Source organism: Periophthalmus magnuspinnatus, chromosome 18 (genome assembly GCF_009829125.3).
Source record: "Periophthalmus magnuspinnatus isolate fPerMag1 chromosome 18, fPerMag1.2.pri, whole genome shotgun sequence".
Lineage (NCBI taxonomy): Eukaryota > Metazoa > Chordata > Actinopteri > Gobiiformes > Gobiidae > Periophthalmus > Periophthalmus magnuspinnatus.
The window spans coordinates 405741-431376 of NC_047143.1; the positions used below are offsets into that span (position 1 = coordinate 405741).

General features: G+C 47.8%; 1 protein-coding gene across 2 annotated transcripts; it reads right to left on the reverse strand.

Annotated features, from left to right (window-relative positions):
• Positions 1-1813: 1813 nt before the first annotated feature.
• Positions 1814-20126, reverse strand: ctc1 (CTS telomere maintenance complex component 1). 2 transcript variants are annotated; one of them, XM_055229119.1, is made up of 25 exons: positions 19975-20126; positions 19699-19768; positions 18834-18927; positions 17808-18027; positions 17251-17528; positions 16690-16846; positions 15542-16012; positions 15054-15176; positions 14372-14601; positions 14096-14234; positions 12310-12623; positions 11677-11873; positions 11425-11539; positions 10863-11020; positions 9699-9895; positions 9122-9214; positions 8771-8943; positions 8525-8604; positions 8295-8430; positions 7725-7790; positions 6938-7094; positions 6711-6766; positions 6472-6634; positions 6214-6322; positions 1814-2435 (listed from the first exon to the last, which is right to left on the reverse strand). In XM_055229119.1, exons 1-25 carry the CDS (start codon positions 20023-20025, stop codon positions 2344-2346), a joined length of 3939 nt encoding a protein of 1312 aa, XP_055085094.1. In that variant the 5' UTR covers positions 20026-20126; the 3' UTR covers positions 1814-2343. The 2 variants fall into 2 exon arrangements, with proteins under 2 accessions (XP_055085094.1, XP_055085095.1); XM_055229120.1 differs by lacking the exons at positions 1814-2435; positions 6214-6322; positions 6472-6634; ... (1 more) ...; positions 6938-7094; positions 7725-7790 and adding an exon at positions 8102-8178.
• Positions 20127-25636: the final 5510 nt, after the last annotated feature.

Here is a 25636-nt window from a genome sequence, read left to right on the forward strand (position 1 = left end):
CTACAAACCCCACCTCTTCCATGCTAACGTGGTGAACTACAGCCGCGCTAAAGGACTACAAACCCCACCTCCTCCATGCTAAAGGACTACAAACCCCACCTCCTCCATGCTAACTCCATGGACTACAGCCGCGCTAAAGGACTACAAACCCCACCTCCTCCATGCTAACTCCATGGACTACAGCCACGCTCAAGGACTACAGACCGCACCTCCTCCATGCTAACTTTGAACTACAGCCACGCTAAAGGACTACAGACCGCACCTCCTCCATGCTAACATGCTAACGTGGACTATAGCTGCAGGAAAGGAGTACAAATCCCAGGATGCATTTGGTTTTGGAGGAAGCGGTTTACATTTCATGCCTGAGGACTGCACCCGCTTTAAAACTGGACTACAAATGATCCCTGGTGGACTACAACTCCCACACAAGGCTGCGTTCATGATCAGGAAGTGGATGTACAGATCTAAGATGGAGGACAGCTGTCGATATGTTTTTTTTTTCTGTTCTGGGCTCCGCAAAATGATAAACCCGTGTTCATATCCTCACACCTGTGTTTATTCTTAAAGCTAAACATGTTTTTCCCTCGAGTTTGTTGAAACTGCCAGAGAACGCACAGAACTTTGTGTAATTTCTGGGCTCATCCACATGAAACGAAAACTGGCTCAGATATTAACCACAGACCAGGTCAAATATCTGTGTTTGGACTCTGTCCTCCAGCTCAGACTGAACCAAGGGCTCTAGAACGTTTAAGGACTACAAAACCATCCATCTTTGGACTACAAATCCCACTGTGCATCATGGATAAACCTCCTTTCTGTTGGATTACAAAAGGACTACAGATTCTACTGCCATTGCCTCAAAAGGACTCCAAATATGGACACGCGTTTGGACTACAACTCCCATGAACGTCGCTTCCTAAGGGACTACAAAACCCACAGGACTCCAGCTCCCATCTCCTCCTCAGACCGAGCACTTACTGAAGTTTAAATACAGATTATTGACGTAGTGGAGTTGATTTTAATAGCTTTTAATATTATCAGACAGAATTATGAACTTTTGAAAGATGGTGTTATTTTTATCCTCATTGGTTAGTTTGAAAAAAGGCATCTCGCGTTGACATTAGCTCCCGAGGCTAACCGGACGCTAAAGGACCCACTGCACACGCTCAGTAGCGCCTTCGCCTGGACCAATGGGATCACAGACGTTTCACCGCGATGACGTCACTGTTTTTAAACTATTTTGTGTTTGTTCAGAAAGTTTACCACAGAATAAAATATTATTATCATAAACCAGTCGGACATTTTGTTTTTCTCCTTTATGGTCACCAAGGCAACCGCGGGTACTTTTAATACTTTTACTGCTACTTGAGATACTGTACTTACTGAGTACTGTTTGTATTGAAGTAGCAGTACTGTTACTGGAGTAAAAGTGGTGACGATTTGAACATTTGTTTCTTCAGATTTAGTTTGGATCATTTTTGTGGCTCTTTGAAAATAACACATTTTATGACTTTTCTTGTGTTTTGTCACATTCACTTTAAAGTATAAAACAGATGCCCCGCCCTCAGTTACCCAGTACTCTGTTTACCAAGTACTGTGACTTGGCTTTACTCTTGTACATGAGTAGTATTTGGAGTAACAATAGTAAAAGTACTCGCTCTCTGCAGTACTTTAAGTCTCACTATTTGTACAAAAACTCAGAAATACTTGAACATTTCAACACTTTAATACTTTCACTGTTTTCATCCGTCTCATTTTGTGTCAAACTCAAAGTGAATCAAAACAAACGAACTTCAGCCGACGTCCGTCTGACGTGAGCCGCGACTCGGAAGTGAAAGGAGCCGGGGCAGTATCGGCTCCATGATCGTTCACCCGCTTTCCTGGTTGGACTTTTAGATTTACAGGATCTCATTGGTCCATGGGTCTCCTCTCTCCTCTCATTGGTCCGTCTCTCTCTCCTCCCTCTCGTCTCATTGGTCCGTCCCTCCTCTCCCTCTCGTCTCATTGTTCCGTCTCTCTCCTCTCTCGTCTCATTGGTCCATCCCTCTCGTCTCATTGGTCCGTCCCTCTCGTCTCATTGGTCCGTCCCTCTCGTCTCATTGGTCCGTCCCTCTCGTCTCTTTGGTCCGTCCCTCTCGTCTCATTGGTCCGTCCCTCTCGTCTCATTGGTCCGTCCCTCTCCTCTCCCTCTCGTCTCATTGGTCCGTCCCTCTCGTCTCATTGGTCCGTCCCTCTCGTCTCATTGGTCCGTCCCTCTCGTCTCATTGGTCCGTCCCTCCTCTCCCTCTCGTCTCATTGGTCCGTCCCTCTCGTCTCATTGGTCCGTCCCTCTCGTCTCATTGGTCAGTTTCTCTCCAGGTGCACACAGGTGAGCTGTAGAGGTGGCCTCATTTTGGTCACAAAGTCTCGGTCTCCTCGAACCATCCGCCTCAGCTCTGAAAGACAGAAATATAAAAACACATTAAACGACAAACGTCCAATCAGTCGCACAGCAGCGCATTAGGCCCGCCCCCTCAGAATAAAAACATCTGATTGGTCCAAAACTGACCTGCTGCTTCTTCTGTTCTGGTCAGATTGGTGGACAGTCCCTTCAGATAAATATAAGGCAAACTGCACTAAAGACCCAGAGCAAAGACTTAGAGCTGTAGATCGTTGAGAGACCCTCTTTTCCTGGAGGGATTTCCTAACAAAAATATCTTCTTTAACTCTCCTCTCAAACCATTTCTTTCCTCTGGCTCAGATCTGACCCTCAGTCTGTTCAAAGCAGTGGTCAGTGTGTTTGAGATGTAGATGAACAGCAGACTGTGTCCTGAGCTGCTCTCTCTGTGTTGGTTCTTTCTCTTATGGAGTGTTTAGTTTCTCCAGTGTGACGCTCACTCTTCACTGAATGGAGGAGACACATTACTTTATGTCTCGGGGTTTTGTCCTTTGGTCTTAAAATGTTTTTTGGGTTTGAAAAAGACAAGAATCTCAAACTGTCTGAAAATTCTGAAGTTTTTCAGACACACCCTCAGTGTAAGGAAGAGTTACACGTTTCCTTCTGAGTTCAGATTCCCCGTTGTCCTGTTTTTTAGTTCTCTTAGATCTATTGAAGGTTCATTTTGGATGTCCACAAGCAGAGAGGACTTTGTCCACGTGTTGATCCTCCATCACTTTTCCCTCCGTGTCTGTGGCTCCGTGTTGTAGAGGACGACTCTGAGTTTGTGCTGCGGATGGTGTGAATCAAACAGTGTGTGTGTGTGTGTGTGCGGGGGTGTGTGTGTGTGGGTGTGTGTGTGTGCGTTTCCTCTAAACTTCTACCTGGTCGTCTCCTGTTGTTACTGCACAATCTAAAAAGGCCAGTTTACTTGATGTTTGATCCACAGCTTTAATCTGTGCAGTAAAAGGTTGGAGAACTTGAATTTTGACTTTAGTCCAGTGTCGTCCACAGATCGATACCAGTTTGTGGGTGGAGCCTGTAAACGAGGCCAGTGCATCCTGTTCTAATTAGACAAAAGCTGTTTCCAGTCTCAGTGTCGTTAGCTCCTCCCCTCACACAGATATAAATCAGTGTCCAGCAGGAATCTGACCAGAACTGAAGAAGAATCTGACCAGAACTGAAGAAGAATCTGACCAGAACTGAGACTTGGACGAGCAGAGAAACGTCTTCACTCCTACGATTTGTCCAGTGACAGATTTAAACCACGTCTTTTGTTACACTCTGACGCTGGACATGTGTAAATAGTAAATAAAAGTAAATACAGACGAGAAACAACAACAGTGAAACTCATTTGTGCCACTGACACAAAAACAGTGTAAATGTATAAAAACATAAAAAAACCCAAGACGTGCCATAAATAAATAACAGACTCAAACCGTTTAGTTCTTAATGAGTCAGAAAAGTTAGTTAAATTCTGACCATGAGTGTCATAGCAACCAAAGAGCCAATCAGGAGCGAGGCTGTTGAAGGTCACGCCCCTTCAGCCCACACCGCGGGTTTAACGGGTGCTTTAGCAACACTATCAATCAAACCTGTTGCTAACGCTAACAGGAGCGACCTCGGGGACAGAAGGACCTGATTTGTCTGTTTTTAATGTTCAGATCTTGATTTACAGACACAATAGTGAAATAAAAACCCCAGGATCATGTAGAGGGTTAATACGAACATTTAAGACCAGAATGAGTCTGACACAGGGACAGGACGATATACGATAAAATCACTAATCGCGATAAAAAACATCCGCAATTAATTGTTTGTGTGATTTTTTAATCATCGTGATCATCGCCGATGTTTATAATCACCTTTACGGCTCCAGTCTGCCTAATGTCTGCAGTTTCAATACAATGTTTAGATGTTAGTTCTTGTGTTTGTCCACAAGGGGGCGCTCTGTCAGAGCAAAGACACTTGTTGCGTCTGTGCCTGTTCTGATTTGGGGATGGATCTTCATCCTCAGTCGCCCTCATGGCTCGTGGGCAGTGGATCTCGGTGACAGTCTGATGTGTGGAATTATTATGAAAAATAAGACCAACAAGACGAGCCACCGATCTGCAGAGTCTGAAGGAAAAAAGATACGGCTCCGACGGAAAACACGAGCAGCTTAAAGACGCACATTTACGACACAAACATCCTGCACCGTTTGACAAACTTGAGCTGAAAATCTCCATCATACGCAACATACCATGTGAAATAAACTATTGAACGTAGTTTAGTTTGTATTTGTGTGAATAATGGTATGTGTTTGTGTGGACTTTGCTATCGCTAGGTTAGCACTAGAACAGCATTTTGCACAGGTGATTGCACAGCTCGCTAGCAGCGGAACACGGTTTTACAACAATCATGAATTAATCTGAATACCTACAGTGAGGCAAAAAAGTATTCAGCCACCAACTGTTCAAGTTCTCCCAGTTAAAACAACGAGACGCCTGTAATTTTCATCATAGGTTCATTTACCACAATGTAGGATTTTTAATGAATTAATTGGTAAATTCCTGGGTAAAATAAGTATTTGTCTCCTACAAACAATAAAGATCTGTGTCTCAGACCTGTACCTTCTTCTTTCAGAGGCTCCTCTGTCCTCCACTCGTTCTCTGTATTAATGGCCCCTGTTTGAACTCGTCCTCAGTATAAAAGACACATGTCCACAACCTCAAACAGTCAGACTCAAACTCCACTATGGACAAGACCAAAGAGCAAAGGAACCACAAACAAAACTGTAGACACCAGGCCCCGAACACTCAATCTGCAACAGGTAAGAGCTGGAGTCAACAAATCAACTGTGGAGCAAGTATTACAAAATGGAACAAGACCAAGACCTGGGGCTCCACCAAGATCTGACCCCGTGGGGTCAAAATGACACAAGAACAAAGAGCAAAAACCCCAGAACCACACGACCGAGTGAATGACCTGCAGAGAACTGGGACCAAAGTAACAAAGGGACCATCAGTAACACACTACACCACCAGGGACTCAAATCCTGCAGTGCCAGACGTGTCCCCTGATTAAGACAGGACATGTCCAGGCCCGTCTGAAGTTTGACAGAAGCATTTGGATGATCCAGAAGAGGATTGGGACAATGTCACATGGTCAGATCAAACCAAAATACAACTGTTTGGTTAAAACTCAACTTGTGTTTGGAGGAGAAAGAATGCAGAGTTTCATCCAAAGAACATCAGACCTACAGTGAATCATGGGGGTGGAAACATCATGCTTTGGGGCCGTTTTTCTGCAAAGGGACCAGGACGACTGATCTGTGTAAAGGAAAGAATGAACGGGGCCATGTATCGTGAGATTTTGAGTGAAAACCTCCTTCCATCAGTGAGGACATTGAAGATGAAACGTGTCTGTGTCTTTCAGTGTGACAATGATCCAAACACATCGCCCCGGCAACAAAGGAGTAGAGTAAGAAGCATTTCAAGGTCCTGGAGTGGCCCAGTCTCCAGATCTCAACCTCATAGAAAATCTTTGGAGGGAGTTGAAAGTCCGTGTTGCCCAAAACATCACTGCTCTAGAGGAGATCTGCAGGAGGAACGGACCAAACTACAGCAACAGAGAAAACCTCTGGAGACAGAAAACGACCTGTCACTGCAACAAAGAGAATATAACAAAGTATGAGATGAACTTTTGTTATTGACCAAATACTTATTTTACAACATCATTTGCGACTAAACACCCACTCTCGTCCGTCTCTTTACCTGTTGCCATGGTGACAGGCTTTTGTTTCTGTGCAGACTCACCTGGACCTCGGAGCGAGCGCTGGCGGCGACAGGTGAGAGACACCGAGCCAATCAGAGCGTCCTGAGCCGCGCACAGGAGGAAGACGAACACGGGGTCTGAGTCCACCGTCTGGATCAGAGAGAGAGAGAGAGTTAACAACGGGGGAGAGGAGGAGAGGAGAGGGGGAGAGGAGAGGAGGAGAGAGGAAGGGAGGAGAGCAAAGGAACAGAGGAGCAGAGGAGAGGGGCAGAAGAGCAGAAGGGGGGGCAGAGACTCACCACAGACATGCTCCTCCCCCTGGGCTGCACCTGGATATGACCTTTGACCTTGAGCGCCCGCTGAAGCCCCGCCCACTGTGAATCGTCCAATCGCAGCAGAGCCCGGACGAGAGGGTTGTAGAAGCAGACGTGAGCCTCCGCCGTGCCGTCCTCCAGCACCACCCTGGACGCCATTTTAGAAGAGACGACATTTTAGAAAAGACGCCATTTTAAACACGAGTAAATGTGGAGGCACTGACTTTGCTTTGGCTCGAAACACAGACGAGGAGGAGCTGCACTGAGGACCACTGCACGACTGAAACACAGAAGACCTGGTTCAGTCCTGGTTCGGCCCTGGTTCAGTCCTGGTTCAGTCCTGGTTCAGTCCTGGTTCAGTCCTGGTTCAGTCCTGGTTTAGATCTGGTTCAGTCCTGGTTCAGTCCTGGTTTAGACCTGGTTCAGTCCTGGTTCAGTCCTGGTTCAGTACCGTGGTGTAGACTCGGTCGCACTTGGAGCAGGTCCACTGAAGTTGAAGGAACATAACGCAGACCAGATGACCTTTGACCCGAGCCACATTAACCTCGCTCCCTTCGCCCCACTGTCCCAGGAGCATGATGGGAAACGGAGGTGGTGTCGGAGTGGAACTACAAACGAGAGCAGCAGATTTTTGAACAATATAATCAGTGTGACACTGATGACGTCACTCTGATGATGTCACTTCGATGACGTCACACTGGGAGAATTCTTTAATTAAGTTTGGCATCATTTACACAAGAAACACATTTATCTGACACTTTAAGCAAAATAAAGGTATTTTCTTAAATTTTTATTTGTAAAATATTAATCTCTGACATTAGAGGAGTTTTGGACCAGTGTATTACAGGTTCAGTCCTGGTTCAGTCCTGGTTTAGTCCTGGTTTAGTCCTGGTTTAGTCCTGGTTTAGTCCTGGTTCAGTCCTGGTTCAGTCCTGGTTCAGTCCTGGTTCAGTCCTGGCCCAGTGTACCACATGGTTGCTAGGTAACAGTGACAAAGTTTCCTAGTGTGATGTCATGATTTCCAACCAGGAAGTAAGATGTGGATCCTAAAAAAACTAAAAGAAAATTGTATTTTTTTGTTAAATGTTAAATATAATGATCTTAAGTGTTTCAGTCGCACGAGTCCATCCTGTAATCGGCTCTGTACAGACAAAATGGAGGACGGGACGTACTTCTGTAAAGACAAAATGGAGGACGGGACGTACTTCTGTAAAGACAAAATGGAGGACGGGACGTACCTTTGTCCAACAGAGATTACAGAGACACAGGAGACCGGGACCCCACAGCAGTACACTGTCCCCGACCTGAAGCCACAGAAGGCACGATGTGAGTGAAATTCACCTGCAAACAGTTTGTGCTGTGAAACAAGTCCCTCAAATAACATCACAGTCACAGGCTAGCATTAGCATTAGCATTAGCATTAGCCAACAGTTTTTTGTGTAAAATCAAACTCTAAACAGAACCATGAGCTCAGACCACAGGCTCCTGAACGTGAAAATCACATTTTCTTGATGTTTTTAGCCGTGTGATCTGCGTGAGATCTGCGTGTGCTCTGCGTGTCCTCTGCGGGTGCTCTGCGGGTGCTCTGCAGGTGCTCTGCGTGTGCTCTGCGGGTGCTCTGCGGGTGCTCACTGGTGAGCAGCTCTGTCCTCTGTGATTAGTTTGTAGATTAAATGGTTCTCACGCTGGCTTCTGTCATATTAATATAAAGAGTCTTTTAAAAGATTCTTTGAAATAATCGGATCCAGATCCCACAGAAAGAGCCAAAAGTCCCATCACTATACGTGACCTTTGACCTCCGACCTCACCTGGAGACCTTCCTCTGCACACGACTGAGGCTCAGGGTGTTGCCAGGCAACAGGCCCGGGCTGAAGGGGGCGTGGCTCAGCTCCAGGTACACCTGCAGACTCCGCCCACTGTGGTCACACACCGTCAGGCGCACACCTGTCCAGAGGAAGGGCATCTGATGTAAAGAGGGAGGGCATCTGATGTAAAGAGAGGGCATCTGACACACGAGGAGGATGGGAGGGCATCTGACCTGTATGTGCAAAGTCCTGGCTCCTGTCAGTGACTCCAACTCTCTCCAAAACCAGACCACAAAAACTCACCAGATCTGACCTGAAACAGAGACCAAGACTAGACCGGGACCAGACCGGGACCAGACCGGGACCAGACCGGGACCAGACCGGGACCAGACCGGGACCAGACCGGGACCAGACCGGGACCAGACCGGGACCAGACCGGGACCAGACCGGGACCAGACCGGGACCAGACCGATATTTACCTGGAGTTGATGACGTCGCTCAAACTGATGAGGTCACATGACTCTGGAGGGGTGGTTTGGGGGCGGGGCACAGTGTGAAACCTCCAATCAGGGTGCACATGGAGGGCAGAGTCAGCATGAAGCTCCACCCCCGTCTGCCCAGTAACAGCACAGCCAATCAGAACGCTCGGATCCTGCGGAGAGCGATTATTTCAGTTTAGTTTGAGTCCAGAACACGGCGGCCAGCTCTGTCCAGAGACGTGTACAGGATATGGTTTAAACAAAGTATCTAAAATTACTCAACGTTACACATTTGGATCTATGTTTGTGACCCCTGTGTGACCCCCGTGTGACCCCCGTGTGACCTCTGACCTGAGTGTCGAGAGCCAACAGTCTGTAGTAGCGTCCGTCCTGCAGTAGAGGGAACCAGCGAGAGGACGCTCCAGAGAACGACAGACTCAGCCTCTGGAACAGCAGCAGTGAGACAGGGACAGAGACAGAGAGAGACAGAGAGAGACGGGGACAGAGACAGAGAGAGACAGGGACAGAGACACAGAGGGACAGAGAGACAGAGAGAGACGGGGACAGAAATAGAGAGACAGAGAGAGAGAGAGACAGGGACAGAGACACAGAGGGACAGAGAGACAGAGAGAGACAGAGAGAGACGGGGACAGAAACAGAGAGACAGAGAGAGAGAGAGACAGGGACAGAGACACAGAGACAGACAGGGACAGAGAGACAGAGACAGACAGAGAGTGGGGAAAACTTAACATATAGAATGTACTAGACCAGATAAATGTTTTTTTCTTTGTTTACATTTTTCTACAGTTTAGACACAGATCAAATATATGAAGAAATATAGAAGTATTATGAACCGGGTCTAAACCGGGTCTAAACCGGGACTAAACCAGGTCTAAACCGGGACTAAACCGGGTGTCAGATCTTGTACCTTATTTTCTCCCGCTGTGACTTCTCGCTCTGTGATTGGATGGTTCTTTGGATCCCGCCCCCAGCAGACGACCGGGCCAATCACAGCGGTTTTGAGGTTGAATGACAGCGTGCGCCCCGCCTCCACGTTCCTCAAGGCCACACCCTCTTTCTGCTCCACCCTAATCACCACGGAGACGCAGACTGTGGCTTCGCCCTCTGTGTAAACACACGAGCAGCAGATACAGGTTAAAGTGCACCAGGTTTGTTTCTAATGACTCTGATAGAACCTCGTCTGAATATTTATGACACTCTAAATCTGTTAAATCACAAGAAAAGTACAAAAATACCTCCACCGATGTCACCAACACTGAAACTTTTAGTGAAAATGTAATTTGGACAAGTTTGGGTCATTGTTAACTCTATGGTTGCTAGGTAACAGTTTTGAAATATCACATCCACTGGTTTATCGGGCGGGCGCTTAGCAACGCTGTCAATCAAACCTGTTGCTAACGCTAACAGGAGCGACCTCGGGGAAAGAAGGACCTGATTTGTCTGTTATTAATGTTCAGATCTGGATTTACAGACACAATAGTGAAATAAAAACCCCAGGATCATGTAGAGGGTTAATACGAACATTTAAGACTAAAACAAAAAAATAGACAAAAAAACAAACAAACCTCAAAATAACAAAACAAAAAAACAAACAAACCCCAAAACAAAACATCAAAACAACCACCAAAAAAACCCTAAAAAAAAACACACAAAAAACTCAGTATAACAAAACATAAAATAAATCAACTCAAAATAACTAAAAAGAACAACCAATACTCAAATAACTCAAAAAATAAACTCAACATAACTCAAAATGAAGAAAATAAGCTAAAAATTAACAAACAAACTCAAAATAACTAATACAATTAAAAATAACAACTCAACTAAAAAAAAAAGAAAAAAAGAATGAACCCAGGATCATGTAGAGGGTTAATACGAACAAAGACAAGACCAAAACAAAAAAATCGCCTAAAAAAAAAAAACAAACAAAAAAAACAAAAACTCAAAATACCTCAAATATCCAAAACATTTGACCCAAATAACAGTTTAAAGACAATGGACCAAATACTAATTAAATAAATAAATGAAGTAAATAGAAATGACCCGAAGAAGAAGTGTGACCTGATATCACCTTCTTCATCTCGTCTCCTCTTCCTCTTCCTTTCCTCGGGCTCCAACTCCTCGCCACTCGCATCACTACCAGGCCCCGCCCCCTGACGCAGCTGAATCGCCATGGAAACGGACGGGCTGAGCACAGTCACCTGGTCGAGCGAGAACTGGAGGTAAATCCTACAGAGAGAGAGAGAAACCGGGTCTAAACCAGGACTAAACCAGGTCTAAACCGGGTCTAAACCGGGTCTAAACCAGGACTAAACCAGCACTAAACCAGGTCTAAACCGGGTCTAAACCGGGTCTAAACCAGGACTAAACCAGGACTAAACCAGCACTAAACCAGGTCTAAACCGGGACCAAACCGGGTCTAAGCCGGGTCTAAACCGGGTCTAAACCAGGACTAAACCAGGACTAAACCAGGACTAAACCAGGTCTAAACCAGGACTAAACCAGGACTAAACCAGGACTAAACCAGGTCTAAACCAGGACTAAACCAGGTCTAAACCAGGACTAAACCGGGTCTAAACCGGGTCTAAACCGGGACTAAACCGGGACTAAACTGGGTCTAAACCAGGACTTACCTGGCATCTTTGCGGGAGATGAAGTGCTCTTGATCCAGGTGTCTGAAGGAGGGGAACTCAGATTGGATGAACCTCTCCGTTACCATGGTGAAGTGACGCACACAGACCAGGCAGCCTGCCAATCAGAAGCCAGCGTTAAGGAGAACCTTCATCACCCTAAACCAATCAGCAGCTGGCTTCTACACACTGACTCGTTGGCAAATATAATGACGTGTTTAGAATCTCCAAACTCTCAAATAAACTGGACTGTACCGATCCAGGCCGTGCTGAAGGCGGCCGTCTGCTCCCGAGGCGAGTCCCGCTCCGGGTCCTGATCTAGACCCCGGTCCGGTCCCGCCTCTGTCACCACACAGGTCACGGTCCCGGTGGAGTCTCGGAGCTCCAGACTCTGAGCCTCAGATCCTGGAGACGGGAGGTGCAGCATCCCCACCAGCAGCAGGGGGCGCTCTCTACACAGGAGCACAACAGTCCCATGTGAGTCCTCAGGGTCAGAAGATCAGAGACATCTCCAGACTCCTCCAGAGCTCCGAAGCAAAGCCCAGGCTCTCCTACACTTTTAAAGACGGGTCAGACCACAGACTCTACATATCTCTGGACGTCGCTAACCCACTAGCCGCCGCGGCGTTCCAAACAGGAAATGATCATGGGCGCACTTCAGCTCCATCGACTCGCCACAGACGCCTTCTTTCCTCTAGGTCACCCCCACTAGCGTTAGCAACAGGTTTGACTGATTGCGTGGCTAAGCACCCACTTCCTGCCCAATCAGCGGGGTGTGGGCGGGGACATGTACCTTCTCTTTGGTTGCTATGATACTCACGGTCAGAATTACAAATATGAGCTTCATTTGGAGCTGAGCGCTGTGGGTGACGTCAGACAGAGACTTACCTCAAGGTGAAGTCTGCAGGTGGTCTCTGGTCCGGTCTCTGGTCCGGTCTCTGGTCCGGTCTCTGGTCCGGTCTCTGGTCCGGTCTCTGGTCCGGTCTCTGGTCCGGTCTCTGGTCCGGTCTCTGGTCCCCGGGGTCTGATCCGAGGACGACATGGGACCAGGAGATGGCTGCGTTGAGCTGGCTGCAGTTCAGACTCTGTCCATCGGGGGGTAGTAGAGAGTGCAGACTGAGGGAGGACCAGCAGTGCGAGAGCAGCGAGGAGCGGAGCGACGACACACTGAGCACGTGCGGCAGCGAGGAGGCGGAGCCGTACTGAGGAGGAGGGAAATACGTCAGATAAGTAATGACGTCGCCTGTGACACGTGTGGGCCGACGAAACTGAAACTGAACTGTTTGACCAGAATGAGCCTCGTTATGTTTGGAGGAAAAAGGCCTGAGAAACACCATCCCAACTGTGAAACACGGGGGTGTCTGCATCGTGTCGTGGGGCTGTTTTGCTGCAGGAGGGACTGGTGCACTTCACAAAACAGATGCATCAGGAGGAAAGAACATTATGTGGAAAAACTGAAGCAACATCTCAACACATCAGCAGGAAATTAAAGCAACAAATGTGTCTTCAAATGGACAAAGACCTGAAGCATACGGACAAACTGGTGACAAAGAGGCTTAAGGATAACAAAGAGGTTTAAGGATAACAAAGAGGCTTAAGAAATAACAAAGAGGCTTAAGGATAACAAAGAGGCTTAAGGATAACAAAGAGGCTTAAGGATAACAAAGAGGCTTAAGGATAACAAAGAGGCTTAAGGATAACAAAGAGGCTTAAGGATAACAAAGAGGCTTAAGGATAACAAAGAGGCTTAAGGATAACAAAGAGGCTTAAGGATAACAAAGAGGCTTAAGGATAACAAAGGGGCTTAAGGATAACAAAGAGGCTTAAGGAAAATAAAGTGACTTAAGGATAACAAAGAGGCTTAAGGATAACAAAGAGGCTTAAGGATAACAAAGGGGCTTAAGGATAACAAAGGGGCTTAAGGATAACAAAGTGGCTTAAGGATAACAAAGAGGCTTAAGGATAACAAAGAGGCTTAAGGATAACAAAGAGGCTTAAGGATAACAAAGAGGCTTAAGGATAACAAAGGGGCTTAAGGATAACAAAGAGGCTTAAGGAAAATAAAGTGACTTAAGGATAACAAAGAGGCTTAAGGATAACAAAGAGGCTTAAGGATAACAAAGGGGCTTAAGGATAACAAAGGGGCTTAAGGATAACAAAGTGGCTTAAGGATAACAAAGAGGCTTAAGGATACCAAAGAGGCTTAAGGATAACAAAGTGACTTAAGGATAACAAAGTGGATGTTTTGGAGTGTCCATCACAAAGTCCTGATCTCAGTCCTATTGAAAATGTGAACAGACCTGAAAAGGCCTGTGCGAGTGAGACGGACACAAACTGGGCTCAGATACACCAGTTCTGTCTGGACGAACTGGGACAAAACTCCTGCAACTTTTGAGAGAAACTTCTGGAAAGAAATCCAAAACATTTGACCCAAGTCAAGTTGTTTATAGTGTGTGTGTTTGTTTATAGTGTGTGTGTTTGTTTATACTGTGTGTGTTTGTTTATACTGTGTGTGTTTGGTGTGTGTACAGTCTATGGGGCAGTGCCAACAAATATCAGTATGAAATGGTGACATCGACCAATATATCGACCGATATATCGACTGATATAATCGACCAATATATCGGCGTCTTGGTGTCAATCATCCAGTATCTTGCCCATCCTGAGCCGTTACCTTGGAGACGGTGCAGGTGTGGGGCGTGTCCATCATCTCGCCGTAGATGTCGCGGCGTCGGGACTTTCTGGGTCCAGTCACAGTCTCCAGAATCTTCCACGACAAAAGACACACACACTGCTCCTTCTGAGGACTCAGGCTGAAACAAGACCAGACCAGGACTAAACCAGGACTAGACCAGGACTAGACCAGGACTAAACCAGGACTAGACCAGGACTAGACCAGGACTAGACCAGGACTAGACCAGGACTAGACCAGGACTAGACCAGGACTAACCTGTCTCTGAGGCATGTGGTCACGTGACACATCCACAGGTACATGGCCACGCCCACGTCCTTGTGCAGCAGTAACCGCAGCAAAACTCCGTCTCCAGGGCAACTCTCCTCCTCGTCTCCGCGGTAACCGGGACTGAAGGCCGTTACCGTGACGCTGGACCGCAGACAGCAGCAAAGCATGATGGGAGCGTGGTCTGGGCTCGGCCTCCGCAGAACGTGCACGTTTGAGATCTGTGCACAAGAGACCCCCTTTAGACCGGTTCAGATCCACACGAGAGACCAGAGAAAGACCCCCTTTAGACCAGTTCAGGTCCACACGAGAGACCAGAGAAAGACCCCCTTTAGACCGGTTCAGATCCACACGAGAGACCAGAGAAAGACCCCCTTTAGACTGGTTCAGATCCACACGAGAGACCAGAGAAAGACCCCCTTTAGACCAGTTAAGATCCATACGAGAGACCAGAGAAAGACCCCCTTTAGACCAGTTAAGATCCATACGAGAGACCAGAGAAAGACCCCCTTTAGACCAGTTAAGATCCACACGAGAGACCAGAGAAAGACCCCCTTTAGACCAGTTAAGATCCACACGAGAGACCAGAGAAAGACCCCCTTTAGACCAGTTAAGATCCACACGAGAGACCAGAGAAAGACCCCCTTTAGACCGGTTCAGATCCTGGACTCACCTGTAAAGTGTCCCCGGGTCTAATGGCTCTCAACGGCAGCGGCTGATTGGCCAAACACAGTCCCACCTTTCTGTCAATCACGTAAAGCCCCGCCCCTCTGCTCAGGACCTCCGTGACAGTGCCCTGGAAGAGCGGCAGAGTGGTTAGCCCTCAGCAGGACTAAAGTAGGACTAAAGCGAGACTAAAGCGGGACTAGAGCGGGACTAGAGCGGGACTAGAGCGGGACTAGAGCGGGTCTAAAGCGGGACTAAAGCGGGACTAGAGCGGGACTAAAATAGGACTAGAGCGGGACTAGAGCGGGACTAGAGCGGGACTAAAATAGGACTAGAGCGGGACTAGAGCGGGACTAGAGCGGGACTAGAGCGGGACTAGAGCGGGACTAAAATAGGACTGGAGCAAAAAGACAGAGCAGTGGGCATGTCTGGGGGGTAGGGGAAAACAGTGATTTTTGGAGCGATGGCGTCTTGAATGCAGAATACAGACGTTACCTTGTAGTTGATGACAGAGGAGCGTCTCAGTCCTGATTGGTCCCTGGGCAAAGCCTCAGCCTCTGATTGGTCCTGGGTTTGCATCTCTTCAAAGACGCGCTGTGATTGGTCTGCCGGGTGAACGGAGGGCTGTGATTGGTCTGCCGGGTGAACGGAGGGCTGTGATTGGTCTGCCGGGTGAAAGGAGGGCTGTGATTGGTCTGTCGGGTGAACGGAGGGCTGTGATTGGTCTGCCGGGTGAACGGAGGGCTGTGATTGGTCTGTCGGGTGAACGGAGGGCTGTGATTGGTCTGTCGGGTGAACGGAGGGCTGTGATTGGTCTGCCGGGTGAACGGTGAGCTCTGATTGGCCGGTGGCGCTCAGGACGCTGTTCCTGTTCCAGCTGCGTAACGTGCACGCTCGCAGCTGTGTCACGTGCACGCTCATGCCCACGTGCACGCTCCTGCTCCACCACAGCCGACATGAAGTGTCCTAAAGAGAGACAGGGACTAGACCGGGACTACACCGGGACTAGACCGGGACTAGACCGGGACCAGACCGGGACCAGACCGGGACCAGACCGGGACCAGACCGGGACCAGACCGGGACTAGACCAGGTCTAAACCGGGTCTAAACCAGGACTAAACCAGGTCTAAACCAGGTCTAAACCGGGTCTAAACCGGGTCTAAACCAGGTCTAAACCAGGACTAAACCAGGACTAAACCGGGTCTAAACCAGGACTAAACCAGGTCTAAACCAGGTCTAAACCAGGTCTAAACCCGGACTAAACCAGGTCTAAACCAGGTCTAAACCAGGTCTAAACCGGGTCTAAACCAGGACTAAACCAGGTCTAAACCAGGTCTAAACCGGGTCTAAACCGGGTCTAAACCGGGTCTAAACCAGGTCTAAACCAGGACTAAACCAGGACTAAACCGGGTCTAAACCGGGTCTAAACCGGGTCTAAACCGGGTCTAAACCGGGTCTAAACCAGGACTAAACCAGGTCTAAACCAGGTCTAAACCAGGTCTAAACCAGGTCTAAACCAGGTCTAAACCAGGACTAAACCCGGACTAAACCAGGTCTAAACCAGGTCTAAACCAGGACTAAACCAGGACTAAACCAGGACTAAACCAGGTCTAAACCAGGTCGGACATGGCAGTAGTTCAGACCTTGACGAGGACGTTGATGGTCGTGTTGTTTTGTGTCAGAGAAAAGATGAAGAATGTGGTTCCACCGATGTCCAGTAGGGGGCAAACTGCAGAGACCAGGCCCCTGACTGAGACGCGCCGCTGTGAGACGTGTCCGCCATCGCCACGGCGCCGCGTCCTGAGGAGACACGTTCCTTTTAAAGATTAAAGGAGGAGATCCAGGTCTGCGACTGTGGAGTGACTCATTCTATTTACTCAAACACATTTAAGATCATTTCATTTAAGATTTTACTAAAAACAATAAATATTAATTTGAAATACCAGCATTTTTTCTTAGTTATTATAGTGATTTTTTACGTTTTTAAATTTGACTTCCTGGTTGCAATTGTGACTTCACCCTTGGACAGGATTCCCTCAGTGTGACGTCATCAGTGTGGGACTTTAAATAGAACCCTCATTTTCAACACATTTTTCACTTTTTGTTCACAAACTGCTTCTTGATTTGTGTTTTTGTGATTTGTTTAAACAGGTTTTATCCTCCAGATTAAATCAAAATTAAAACATTAAACCCCAAACTCTGACCTGCTCTTGTGCTGCAGCAGAAGAGTCGCCGCTTGATTGACACTCAGAGACCCCGCCCCCTCCGCCTTGCTGGCCAATCCCTGCCCCTGAGGGGCGGGGCACAGTGACAGAGGACGGCCAATCAGCTCCAGATGCCCCCGTCCCGGTGCATCATGGGGGATGTAGTTCCAGTGCGGCAGAAACACGGCTCGGGCCAGACCCTGGTCCAGACCCTGGTCCAGACCCTGGTCCAGACCCTGGTCCAGACCCTGGTCCAGACCCTGGGACCATGCAGGGACCTGAACAGAAACAGTTTTGGGTCAGAACCTTTAGAAACACAGAGAGGAACCACCTGATGACATCACCAAGTGTAACAGTGTTGAGCTGAGCAGGATTATTGAAACACAGGGTTAAAGCTCCACTGTGGGATATTTCACACATTAGAGCAGGGTTAAAGCTCCACTGTGGGACATTTCCTCACAGAGCAGGGTTAAAGCTCCACTGTGAGACATTTCCTCACAGAGCAGGGTGACAGAGGGGAGGAGGACACAGAGCCTTAAAATGGGGGGGTTTGGTACCTGACAGCTGAGTTCTCCAGTGGCGTCCTTCAGACTGAGGTCCGGGCCACGCCCCCTGCACAGCCATCCAATCAGCAGCAGCTTCACTCGGGGGAATGGGCGGAGTCCAGGGATCTGCTCCGCCTCCCGGGCCCACGCTCGATGCTGATTGGTCGTCCAGGAGAGGCAGCTGACGCAGGGCAGACGCTGCAGAGACACAAGCTCCGACACAGAAACCAACCTGAGACCAAAAACAAGACCTGAGACCAAAAACAAGACCTGAGACCAAAAACAAGACCTGAGACCAAAAACAAGACCTGAGACCAAAAACAAGACCAAAAACAAGACCAAAAACAAGACCAAAAACAAGACCTGAGACCAAAAACAAGACCAACACACAACTCTGCAGACGCACACTGCATCAACAGATCAGTGTGTGGAGGAAAAACAACTTTGTCCAGATAAACTCAGACAAGACTCAAGTCACAGAAACATAAAGTGTCAGTGTCACCTCCAGTCTCTGTCTCTAAAACCTTCAACTCAGGACAGAAATCTAGAGGTAAAAATGGACTCAGACTTGAACTTTAACAGACACATCAAATCAGTAACATCTGCAGCTTTTTATCATCTTAGAGACACTTATCCTGCGTTTGTGTCCAGTAGATTAGACGACTGTAACGTCCTGATCACTGGACTCTACAAACGAGCCACAGAACAGAACATCCAGAACATCCAGAACATCCAGAACATCCAGAACACTGCTGCTCGGGTCAGGACTAGAACCAGGAAGTACTTCACACATGTGTCCTGTGGCTCCTGTGGCTCAGTCTCTGGCTCCTGTGGCTCAGAGACTTTAAAGCTGCTCTGTGTGAACAAGTCTCAGGGATAAACCAGGACTTCTCCTTTAATGTTCAATTTATGATGATTATTTATGTTTTGATTTGTGTGATCTTAATGTTTCTTATTCTGTAAAAGTCTTTGTATGACTTTGTGTACCAGTTGTACAAATAAACCCGTCTGTGCCCGTCCTAAAGAGGGCGCTCTCACCTGTAGGACACAGGTAGAGATCCGGAGGCTGAAGTTTCCTGGAGGATCTTCACCAGCGCCAAACTCAGCTCCGACACTGAAGTCCTGACGTCATCTGAAACCAAGAACAACGTGAGAAACCGGCGCGTCGCAGACAGACACGGCCTCAGATTATGGTGCCTTCCAGTCGTCCTCGGAGGTGGAGTTTTCCTCCTCGTACATGACGACTTGAGCGCGCCGCCATCTTGGAATTTCTACTGAAAAACTATGAGAACGTTTCAGAGTTTGAACATCCACCACGTCGCTCTGCGTTTGGATTAACACGTTCAAGAGTTTATGAGAGTGTTACATAAATAAGTCAGCCTCTCCACAGACCTGGTACAGTAATGAGAACTGAACTGACCCAGGGAGGTGAGGTTTTACCAGTCAAGATTTATAAATGAAGATGTTTGAGGGTCTGCAGGTCAGAGGGGTGAGGGTCAGAGGGGTGAGGGTCTGCAGGTCAGAGGGGTGAGGGTCTGCAGGTCAGAGGGGTGAGGGTCTGTGGGTCAGAGGGGTGAGGGTCTGTACAGGTCAGAGGGGTGAGGGTCAGAGGGGTGAGGGTCAGAGGGGTGAGGGTCTGCGGGTCAGAGGGCTGAGGGTCAGTGGGGTGAGGGTCAGTGGGTCAGAGGGGTGAGGGTCAGAGGGGTGAGGGTCAGAGGGGTGAGGGTCAGTGGGTCAGAGGGGTGAGGGTCAGAGGGGTGAGGGTCAGAGGGGTGAGGGTCAGTGGGTCAGAGGGGTGAGGGTCAGAGGGGTGAGGGTCAGAGGGGTGAGGGTCAGCTCACTCTGGTTTAGTGTGATATTGTACATTTTGAATAGTTTATAAACACATTATAACGACACTCACCTGAGGGGGCGGGGCCACTGCACAGGTGAGCTCGGACAAACACAAACAGCTCCTGGAGCCACTGAGACTCCTGCAAGAGCAAGACCCGAGTTAGACCCGAGTCAGACCCGAGTCAGACCCGAGTTAGACCGGTTTAGTCCTGGTTCAGTCCCTGTTCAGTCCCGGTTTAGTCCTGGTTTAGTCCTGGTTCAGACCCGGTTTAGTCCCGGTTTAGTCCCGGTTCAGTCCCGGTTTAGTCCCGGTTCAGACCCGGTTTAGTCCTGGTCTTTTACTCACCGCGTCAGTGCAGCCTCTGAACTGGTCCAGGACCCGCCTCAGCTCCGCCATCCGCCCGGGAACAACCCGCCTGTCATTAGTCCTGTTTTAGTCCCGGTTTAGTCCTGGTTTAGTCCCGGTTTAGCCCTGTTTTAGTCCTGTTTTAGTCCTGGTCTAGTCCATTTAGTTTCCCGCACTAACCCGAGCGCTCCGGAAGCTGCGCAGGCTCAGAGCCGCCTTCGCCCCGCCCCCCTGTGGTGAAATAAAACTAGAGACCACACACTGTTACCGTGACAACCGCGGCGGCCATCTTGGGATTGTAAGAGCAGCAGAAACGTCACGAAAACACAGAAAACACGTGTAAAGAGACAGATAAAGGTGTATTTGTGTCATAATGATGCGGGAATGTACAGTTTGCATCACACCCCGAGAATATACATGATGTCAGCTGTAAAGTATTAATACAAGAGAATATTTATAATAGTTCAATATTTCTTCACATGAGTTTTCACATTAGGTAGAACATTAGAACTATAGAAGTATATAAAAGAACTACATATTAACAAGTCACGTGATCCAAGTATTTAAGAGAAATTTATTTTTATAAAGTGCACTTTCTGTTGGTTTGAATGAGTTCTTTATAGAATACTGAAGTCACAACATGGCCGCTGCAACTGGATTTACATTATTCTTATTTCCATGGCGATAGTCAGTCTAGCCTTTATAATATCTAATGCCCCCTGCTGCTGGGACAAAGTATGACACAGAAGTTCAAATGCCGTATTTACATGTTTTATTTGTGTGTATTGTAACTAATTTCTTACATTTATTTTGAAAATCCACAGGTATGTGTGATACAGACCTTTATTACACATTTAATAAACATATTGGAGTTATTCTTATTCATGGAGTTATAAGGATAATATGGACACATGCATATGTAATATCTCTATGGAACACACACGTACCAGGCCGTTTAACCAAAGTACCAGAGTAACTCCAGGACACAAGTTTAAATACACAAAAGAGTCTCTAAAAACATGAGGATTCAAACAGTTTATCAAACATCAGCAAAAGTACATTATACCAAAATAAACACAGACAAAAGATACTGGTTATAAAAAGTGTAACTGACACTAGAGTGTAACTAAAACAAAGTTACGATTGTGAAATTTTAGAAAAATTAAATCCCAGTTTGGGATTGTTTTTTTTTTTAGGTTTTAAAATTGTACTTCTTGGTTGGAGATCATCACATCACACGAGGAAATTCCATTACTGTTACCTAGCAACCATGTAGTACACTAACCCAAAACTCCTCTAATGTCAGAGATTAATATTTGACAAATAAAAATGTAATAAAACAGTTATTTTGTTGGAGTCATGTTTAAACTGTCAGAAAAATGTGTTTCTTGTGTAATTGGTGCCAGACTTTGACAGAGTTCTCCCAGTGTGACGTCCTCAGTGCGACGTCTTCAGTGCGACGTCCTCAGTGCGACGTCCTCAGTGCGACGTCCTCAGTGCGACGTCCTCAGTGCGACGTCCTCAGTGCGACGTCCTCAGTGCGACGTCCTCAGTGCGACGTCCTCAGTGCGACGTCCTCAGTGCGACGTCCTCAGTGCGACGTCCTCAGTGTGGGAGAACTCTGTCAAAGTCCAAATAGAACTCTCTACTTCCTGTCATTATTAACACATTTTTCATCTTTTCTTCACAAACTGCCAGTCCAGGTCTCAAGTGGATCTGACCTGGTCTAAGTCCAGGTCTTCTGAGGTCCTGTCTCTAGCGCCCCCTCTGGCCCGGACCTGAAACATCAGGAAACAATTCATCCATAGGTCACAAAACAAAGACCATATAAACCAGACCTTAAACTAAGTCCACAAACCAGGTCTAAACCAGGGTCTAAACCAGGGTCTAAACCAGGTCTACCCCGGGTCTAAACCAGGTCTACCCCGGGTCTAAACCAGGTCTACCCCGGGTCTAAACCAGGTCTACCCCGGGTCTAAACCAGGTCTACCCCGGGTCTAAACCAGGTCTACCCCGGGTCTAAACCAGGTCTACCCCGGGTCTAAACCAGGTCTACCCCGGGTCTAAAGGTGCAGTACCTTGCAGTAGTAGTAGTACATTGGAAGGATGTAGAGGAGCTTCAACAGTAGAATGAGCAGGACTCTGATGATCAGGTCTGAGACTGGAGCTGCAACACAAAAGACCCAGGTCAGTCCAGACCAAGACCAGGACAAGGACCAGGACCAGGACAAGGACCAGGACCAAGACCAGAAATAGGACAAAGACCAGAATCAAGATCAGAACCAAGACAAAGGCCAGAACCAGGACCATGACCAAGACCCTCACATGACCCTGTGTGACCCTCACATGACCCTGTGTGACTCTTGACCCTCACATGACCCTGTGTGACCCTCACATGACCCTGTGTGACCCTCACATGACCCTGTGTGACCCCTGACCCTCACATGAGGCTGTTGCTGGACGTACCTCCCAGAGAGAGCTGGAGGCTGGGGCTCTGAGAGGAGAAGTTGTGGTTGAACACATGCAGGTGGTAAACACAGGTGTAGTTTCCTTTGTGGGCGGAGCCAGTGTCAGAGAACAGGAAGTGTGCGGAGTGATTGACAGCGGGCAGGGTGTGGTTCTGACCGAGGGGGGCAGTGGGAGAGAGGAGCTGGAAGGAGCCTCCCGGGTACTGTGGCTCCACAGAGCATTTGACCCTGAACTTTGACCCCAGCAGCACCCGGACCCCCTGTGGCCGGGCCTGGGAAGCCCCGTCAGACACAGACAGAGAGATGACCGGACGATTCAGTAAGTCTGTGGAGAGAGATGATTGGACAGTTCAGTCTGTGGAGAGAGATGATTGGACAGTTCAGTCTGTGGAGAGAGATGATTGGACAGTTCAGTCTGTGGAGAGGAGTGTGTGTGACACAGAGGAGTGAACATCACACATTTTACACCTGACAGTTCCCTGGAGCAACTAGAAAAAAACACCTGAGAAACATAAAAATGTGAGATCAGACTTTTACCTGAGCACACCACCTCCACACCCAAGGAAGAGGAAGAGTCTGAACCATCGACACATTCTCTCACTGCAGACTTCTTCTTCACACAGTCAGCAGAGACCAACCACACTGGACTCTGGAAAATCATCTCTCTCTTCTCCATAAACAGCAGAGCCACAGTCCAGGTCTCTGCACACAGCAGCTGTGTCCTCCAGGACCCAGGGGCCATTGGACATATGTGGCTCATTCACTCGTCTCCACTCTCCTCTGTGTTTCACCTCCACAGTCCCAGCACAACGACTGGCCCCTCCCACCAGCCTGAGCGGCTCTGAACAGACAAGAGACAGAGTGAGCCCCGCCCCTTTACCTGAGCCATGAGGCCCCGCCCCTTTACCTGAGCCATGAGGCCCCGCCCCTTTACCTGAGCCATGAGGCCCCGCCCCTTTACCTGAGCCATGAGGCCACGCCCCTTTACCTGAGCCATGAGGCCACGCCCCTTTACCTGAGCCATGAGGCCACGCCCCTTTACCTGAGCAGGTGAGGTTGACAGCGGCTCCAGAGGAGCAGGTCTCTGAGCCGGAGCGGGGACAGTCCATCAGAGCAGACTCATGGCCCTCACAGTGGAACGTCTGCCTCAGAGGAGAGAGCGCCCCCTGGAGGAGAGAAGGAGCCCCACAGCCCAGCTCCCTGCACAGCACCTCTGCCCCCTGCTGGTCCAAGGCCCCTTCACAGACCCAGGTCCAGGACTGGTCCCAGATCTGCACTGATCCTGAGCACAGACTGGGCCCCGAGACCAGACGCACCGAGTCTGTGGACACACATGTGTGACATCACCGCTCTGAGCCAATAGGACACACACAGGGCTGTGACATCACCGCTCTGAGCCAATAGGACAAACTACAGGGAGATTCTCACGTATTTAGGAACAAGTGAACCAGGACTGAACCAGGACTGAACCAGGACTGAACCAGGACTGAACCAGGACTGAACCAGGACTGAACCAGGACTGAACCAGGACTGAACCAGGACTGAACCAGGACTGAACCAGGACTGAACCAGGACTGAACCAGGACTGAACCAGGACTGAACCAGGACTGAACCAGGACTGAACCAGGACTGAACCAGGACTGAACCAGGACTGAACCAGGACTGAACCAGGACTGAACCAGGACTGAACCAGGACTAGACCAGCACTCTGACGTGTTTGAGTTTGTTTTTAACACATTCTTATCTGTTCAGCGTTTGTGGTTTTTCTTGCTAAAACTAAGTATCACAATAATCTGATGTTTTTTTTTACCATAATATTCGTCAGAATGTTCACATTTTAAAACTGTGACTAAACTAAACTCGTGAGGAGCGATGTCCAGTGTGTCTGTGTCCAGATGTCCCACCGTCAGTCTCTGCATTTGCACCATTTCATTTTCTCATTGACTTTATATTTATTATTATTGTTATATTTATTATTCTCACTGCTCTGTTTCTCCTCTCTGCCCAAGGCAAGTTCTTTGCTCTGACTTTTGACCAGGACCAGGACCAGGACCAGATCAAGACCATGACTATAACAGGACTTAGAGTAGGATTGTAGGTCAGCTGACACAGTAGGTCTGAAGATATTCAGGGGGAGCTGATATGACAGGGCAGGTAGTCCTGTTAGTCCTGTGCAGCACCGATGCGATTAGGCCGAGGAAACACGCCACTGGACCAGTTATAGGTTTGAAGGAGCAAATGAAATGTAAAAAGAGCCAGAGTCAAGTTCACTTTAAATGGAAAAGGCGGGAAACAGTTAACAAACATGTAATAAATTACTGTCACTTAATTTGTATAAGGCACTTTTAAAACATCCTTTTATATTGTTTCAGTCTTTACTTTCCAGTTTAAGTTTGAATGAAAGTTTGGTTTTAGTTAGTTTTTTCTTTATTTCAATGTTTTTCTTTAAGACGATCAGTTATTCATTTAGAGGGTTTTAGTTGTGAATATAATTTTGTTAATCTTATGTTTAAGCTCTGTTTTAAGTTCTGTGTATTCACCCTGTGCACTTTTCAAATCAGTTTTAACTTTACGCCACGTGCCCCTTTATATTTTACAAAATTGTCATTAATCCAAATAAAATTGAAGCAAAATGAAAACATTTTCTAAATGTCCTTCAGCAGTGTGTCCCGTTGGTTCAAGTTCTGCTTTAATGTCTCTGAGATCCACAGAGTAAAAAGTGTCTTTGTCCCACCTCAGCCTTGGCCGTGAGTTTGTCTCTGTGGACACAGGACCACGTGGGGCTGTAGGCCTTTGTCTCCCTGTGTAGGCTCCTCTGCAGCTCAGTGGGAAGGTCAGAGTCCAGAACCTTCTCCCAACTTCTCCTGAGAACAAACCCTGACCTGCAGGACAGACCACGAACAAAATCATTTTAGTCCATTTAGTAAAAATAAATCTCCTGTAAATGAAGCGCCTGACGTGGCTACGTGACTTTATGAAAACTCAAAATGGCGGCTGCTCCGCACGACTACAATTTAACACGTTTCACCTGAAATATACACAAAATAAATAAATAAAATACAGTGAGGCTTGAACAGTATCAAATAAAACTACAGTCAACACAAATATGCAGTTTTCTGTTGTCTTCAGCGACTTTAAATGCTCTAAATGACCTGATTTAACGATGGCAAAATGCACCTTACAAAATCAGACAA